General features: G+C 35.4%; 1 protein-coding gene across 1 annotated transcript; it reads left to right on the top strand.

The window, feature by feature from the left end:
• Nucleotides 1–831: 831 nt before the first annotated feature.
• On the top strand, nt 832–1,452 carry LOC110734107 (trypsin inhibitor DE-3-like). The gene has a single exon (XM_021914164.1). The coding sequence runs from the start codon at nt 832–834 to the stop codon at nt 1,450–1,452; it is 621 nt and encodes a 206-aa protein (XP_021769856.1).
• Nucleotides 1,453–6,169: the final 4,717 nt, after the last annotated feature.

Here is a 6,169-nt window from a genome sequence, read left to right as displayed (position 1 = left end):
TCAAATGAAGAGACAACTTAAACTAGAGACACAGGACTGCCTCTAAAGGTGTCTCTTGAGCCCATTTTATATTAGTGGTCATAGTTTTACACTTGTTTTTTTCATGTAGCTATAATTTACTTTCTCAACGACCACAAATGGTCCAAGTAATTAATTTCTCTTTTGTCAACTTCAGTACTACAAAAAAATACTATAAAAATCATGTCAAAATGTATGCTTGTAAATTTCTAGTTATGTCGACATGATTCATGTCATACTATACTATCTTTTCCCAATAATGTTGGACCCAAATCTTGTAATACTGTATTACACTCCATCAAAAAAAAAAAAAAAAAAAAAAAAACTGTATTACAGACTATACATTGACAATCTATCTTTTACGTTTGGAATTATGCGCGATTATTAAGAAATTGTATAAAGTTGAGGCATGTTGGAATATTTCAATGAAAAATCAATGTTGAGCATGTGGGGTGAAGAAATTAGAGGAGAAAGGAGAGTGAAAGTAATAATAAGTGTTGAAAAACTATTAAAATAGTACAAAAAGTACAATATCACATGGAAAATTAAGGACTTTTGAATATAAAAATTGTAAAACAAGGGTAATTTTGTCCAAAATTTATGATTAAAATAGGAAAGATACTAAATATAAAGAATAAAAAGGAAAACTCTAAATAAAAACGTAAAAAACATTTAGGAACAAAGGGAGTAATATTCATGCACATACAATTCTCTATAAATAGCAGCCTTCTATTTCAATTCCTCATCAACCCACAAAGCTCAACAAAAGAAAACAATATAACCCTAGCAAAAGTGATTCACCAAAATAGAGAAATGGCTTCATTTCTCCTCCCAGTTGCTGCAGTTACTCTTGTTCTTTTCGTTCTGTCCCCCGTTTCTAGTGTCGCCGCCCCTATCCTAGACACGGACGGCGACCTAGTCAAAAACGGGGGAAGCTACTACATCATCCCACGCTTAATAGGCGTTGGTGGCCTAGCCTTGACAAAAGGTAACTCGTCGTCACCATGCCCTCTTTTTATCACCCAAAAACTCTACTCTAACGGCTTACCCGTATTAATGTCTTCCCCTTTGAAAATTGGGTTTCTTATGACCTCTATGCCAATTGAATTTTACTTTAATCGTGAGTATGCCACTTGCAACAAAGAGTTACGTTGGTGGGTAGCCGAAGAAGACGAAAACAATAACTCGTACGTTGTTGTTGGTGCTGATGGTAAATTTAAGGACACTTATGCATTCAAAATTGAAGAAGCTAAAACTGGTAAGTATGTGTACAATATAAAGTTTTGTCACACAATCGAGTCCAATTTTTTTAGAGTTTCGGAAATGAAGTGTAACGATGTTTCATATGTTAACGAGCTTTTGGCAGTCGTCCCTGATTCTCCTTATCCTGTTACTTTCGTGAAAGCTGATCCTAAGTTAGCTTCTTATGTTTAATTAAGTTGATTTGGCACTTGTGTAAGATGTAACTGTGTGTCAGTGTAAGTGTACGTGGTATTATTTGGCTATATATATATATATATATATATTATATAGTCCACGCATAAATAAATTCCTCCTCTAGTTTATGATTTATTCATCAACCGAGTTGAGTTATGTAATTTTACTCTCTCTTTTAATTATGTATTACTTCGTATTACTCTTTTTCTTTTCGTATTTACTTATGTTATGACGATTAATATAATTTTTGGGTTAGGAGATGAGGATCCAAATCTAAACCCAAATTCTAATCAGATAATCTATACTATACGTACATGGAACAACTTGCAAAGGGTACCATAGTACCAAACCCATTCGCAAAATAAGCACGCACGCTCGACAAAACGTTGCTTGTAACATATTTACTTAAGTGATGAGCATGCACCACAGTCACACTTTACTACATATTGAGATGAAAAATATAAGTGTAATTGCAAAATTATGTTGAGCAATATCAAATTCCAAGGATGGAAAATCACGAATGAATTCTTCTTAAATTTCTAGTATGGTTGTTGCATAATCCAATTGTAAACAACATATTGTTAGCGCATATTAATAAAAAATAATTAAGCTTGAATAATAATTGTAATTAAGTACAAATATGTAGCTGGCCACACTGCCACACATTTTTTTAAAATTCTTTTCTTTCTCTTCTGTCTCCTCTTTTCTTCCTCTCCAAGCTCAGAACCTGCATCTCATTTTCTCAGAGAACACGAATTTCGCAACCATCATCGATAGTCGTCTTCGTGGTTTGTTTGTCGGAGAAGGTGGTTTCGCTGGGTGGGTAGTGGTGGTTTGGTGACTCCGTAAATCGGAAAACAAGTTCAAGGTTTTTAAGGCCAAATTCAGCCATGAAAACTCTAGATCCAGAGTTTTCATGGTCGAATTTTGGCCTTTATAGCCATACTTGAAGTGAAATTCGAAGCCATTGTTAACTTTTTAAGGTATTTGTTCGATTAATTTTTTTTTCTTTTTAATGGTATGGTTGGATTAGGGTTTGTTTGTGGGTTAGGGGCTAGTGGCAGGCGTTTGGGGCTGGGGTTGGTAGTGTGAATGCGGGAGTTGGTGGTGTTGTGGGTTCGGTCACTACAACAATTGAAGGTTAGATGATGGTCGTGTTGTGGTCGCCATTGTTACGACTTTCGAAGATGGTTGATTGTTGGAATTGGTGGTTAGGTGGCTACTTTAGAGGTGGAATTGGTGATTAGGTCAGGTTAATAGGTCCGATCAGAGGTTATTAAATTAGGTTCGGTCAGAGGTTACTCGGTCAGGGGTTACTTGGTTTGGTCATAGGTTACTCGGTCAGGAGTTACTAGGTGGGTCATGGGTTACTAGGTGGTCAATGTTTACCAGGTTGGAGGGGTTAATTGGTTAGGGGTTACTAATTTAACAACTGGGGCTGACACCGGAGTTTGTTGCCGAAAGTTGAAATGTGTAGTGCTACACTAAGTTTTTAAATTTATGGGTAGTTTTTTTTTTTTTAAATTTTTTTTTACCGAGTAGTTGTTTACAAATACCCCTATTAAGCGTGTAGTTTTTGATAATTTTTTCTAGTAATATTCATTTTATGTTTTTGTTTATATATTTTGAAATTATAAATTTGGTCATCTAACAATACCTTTATGCTTGAAATAGAGCAAAAATTAGAACTTAGATATTTTGCTTGAGACATGAACCAATAATTTTTTTTTTTTTAACCAAACGATAGCGGCCATATTATTAATTAATCAAGGAGAATCCATATTGGCCAAAGCAACAATGTTTTGGGGTAACGAACCTAAACATACAAGCATATTCCTTTTCTTTTTTTTTTTTTAACACCGTACACCATATTCCTAAATCGAATAAAAATTCTCAAGACTCTTTTTTTATGGAATTCCTATTTAATTGTTATTAAGTTAGTTTAGTCCAATTCAATTTAGTTCCATTCAATCTAATAGGGTATGTATAACGATAGTTTTATTGCTATTGTAAAAAAAAAAAAAATATATATTGTACATTAAAATTTACCCTTTTATCCTTTCAATCACATGTCCAAACTTAGTTGTTGGTTCTGTCTAAAGTTTAGCTCCAAACAAAGAGGCACTTATAGAAAATGTCCTGGCTTAAAATAACGAACGCATCCTTACCCTCTAACTCTAACTTTTCTCATCAAACTTAAAAAATAACATACAAATGGCTAATCTTATCATCCAATTTTCAGCAACAATCTTCCTTATCACTTTCCTTTTCATCGGAGCTGCAAAGACAGCCGCCAACGACCTCGACATCGAAGGGAACCCACTCGAAGTAGGCTCTTCCGATCCTACTACATCCGCACTGCACTTTCAGAACTCCGTATTGGGGGTGGCCTAATCGCGGCATCCAAACCAAACCAACCCGAATGCCCTCAATACGTAGCCCAACTAGCCGAAGGCTTTTACGGCGAAACCCCAGTAACGTTCCTACCATCCGACCCATCACAAAAACACATCCATGTTGAAATAATAAAATAGAGATGAGAGAAGGAAAAGAATAATAAAAGTTGTATTCAATCCATTTTAAAATTGTACTACATTGCAACGTATTTATAGTGCAAAATATAACTAAAAATAAGGAACATAATCCCATGATCATTGATCATGCTAACATTAACCCCCACTAAACTAACCCACTACTGTTATGATTCCACTAACATTAGGAGTTAACTAACCACTAACAATTTGAAGCAAATATTCCAACACACCCCCTTGCTTCAAATTGGATTACAATGACTATTCGATTTTCATGCTTGATTTCGACGAAATTTTCTTTTGCTTTTACGGCATTTTGTGATGCACATCTCATCACCCACAAAATTTTGATGGTGCACATTATCACCAACATGATATTCTCGGAGCACTTCTCTCCGCACAACTAATCCTCAACATTTTTTTATTGATGCACTTCTCATCAATTACTTGATCTTGTTGATGCACATTATCATCAACTTACATTCAATGGAGCATATCTCTCCATTAACTCTCTTTGACATTGTCCTCCAATTGACCATGTCACCTTGCATCATACCAAACATCTTTGGTATTATCTTGGAAACCATCTCTTCATTCATTATGACTTCCATACCTTCATGGGCTAAAAGGGAACCCACCAACACACCACACTAACCATTACTTCCATGGTTAAACACACAAAAAAATACTCACAAAAATATTTCACTCGAAAAAAAAAATATTGCTCTCAAACAATGAGATCAAGCTGCGTTGCTTGTCTCCTTACTCGATATTTTTTTTAATACTCTTTATCTCTCTCTCTTTTTTTTCTTTTTCTTCATCTATTTTCCTTCCCTTTTTTTTTTCTTATCCCGGATCTAACCTGAAACTCTGATAACATGTTGAAATAATAAAATAGAGATGAGAGAAGGGAAAGAATGATAAAAGTCGTATTCAATCCATTTTAAAATTGTACTACATTGCAACATATATATAGTGTAAAATATAACTAAAAATAAGGAACATAATCCCATGATCATTGATCATGCTAACATTAACCCCCACTAAACTAACCCACTACTGTTATGATTCCACTAACATTAGGAGTTAACTAACCACTAACAATTTGAAGCAAATATTCCAACAATCCACATTTCCTCTGACCTTAACGTAATCTTCATTGTCCGTCTAGTAGTACGATCGATGTGTTTGCAGCTAAGAAAGATATCGTATGCGGCGCTATTGATGATACTGACGTCACAGATGACAACAGCATGGTGTGGTTGTGTGGTTAGGTCTAGTTTCAAGAGATCCAAATTTCTTCCACGTTCTAAGTTTCATTAAAGCTTAAGTGTCGCGTCGTCTTTCTTGCTCCAAACTACATTGCTACGAATGTAATCAATCATATAAATAATAAGAATGTTGTACGATGAACAATACGTATGATTGATGTCTTATTAATAGCAAGAATTTATCTTGGAAATTTCTCTTCATTTGAGCACTTAATCGTCAATTTTTTTTTTTTTTTGAGGGCAATCATCATCATCATCTTTTGCAGAAGTGGAGAAGGTTATATTACCTTACAGCTTATTATTATGGCATAAACTACTACTAACAAGGAGATAATCAACCAAGATATATCACAAAATATTCTCATAATAATCCTAACAACTAATCCCTCCGTCCCCGAATGATAGTCACTTTTGCCATAATAATCCTAATATTAGGAAATTTTAGATTTTAACACCTCACAAAAACGCAAAAATTGATTTTAACACCTCCATAAAAAAAATGGATTTTAACACCAGATAAATTTCTACAAATTTGGTATTACCACCACTTAACTGATTCTGTTTAGGAATCCGTTAAGTGGGTCGATAAGCCACGTGTCATGTTATTATTGGCCAAAAAAAGAAAAAAAATTAAAAAAAAATAAATAAAAACCTAAAACTACCCAGTCACCACCACAGCACCACCCCCGCGCCACCGCCGCCTTCCCCCCAACTCACCACAGCCATCCCCAAAACCACCACCCATGTCTCACCACCACCCCCAACCCACCTGAACCCCCCCTCCCTTTCCCGCAACCATAACGCCCCCAAAACCACCAAACCCAAAACCCTCGTCCCCTCCATGCTAGCAATCTTCCTCCTAGTCGTGAGAATCTATCTACCCTCGCGAAGCAGATTCCTCCCCTGTTCTCT

The sequence above is a fragment of the Chenopodium quinoa genome, unplaced genomic scaffold (genome assembly GCF_001683475.1).
Source record: "Chenopodium quinoa cultivar QQ74 unplaced genomic scaffold, ASM168347v1, whole genome shotgun sequence".
NCBI lineage: Eukaryota > Viridiplantae > Streptophyta > Magnoliopsida > Caryophyllales > Amaranthaceae > Chenopodium > Chenopodium quinoa.
Note: the sequence above shows the minus strand (reverse complement) of the source record. Positions and strands in the feature narration are given on the sequence as shown.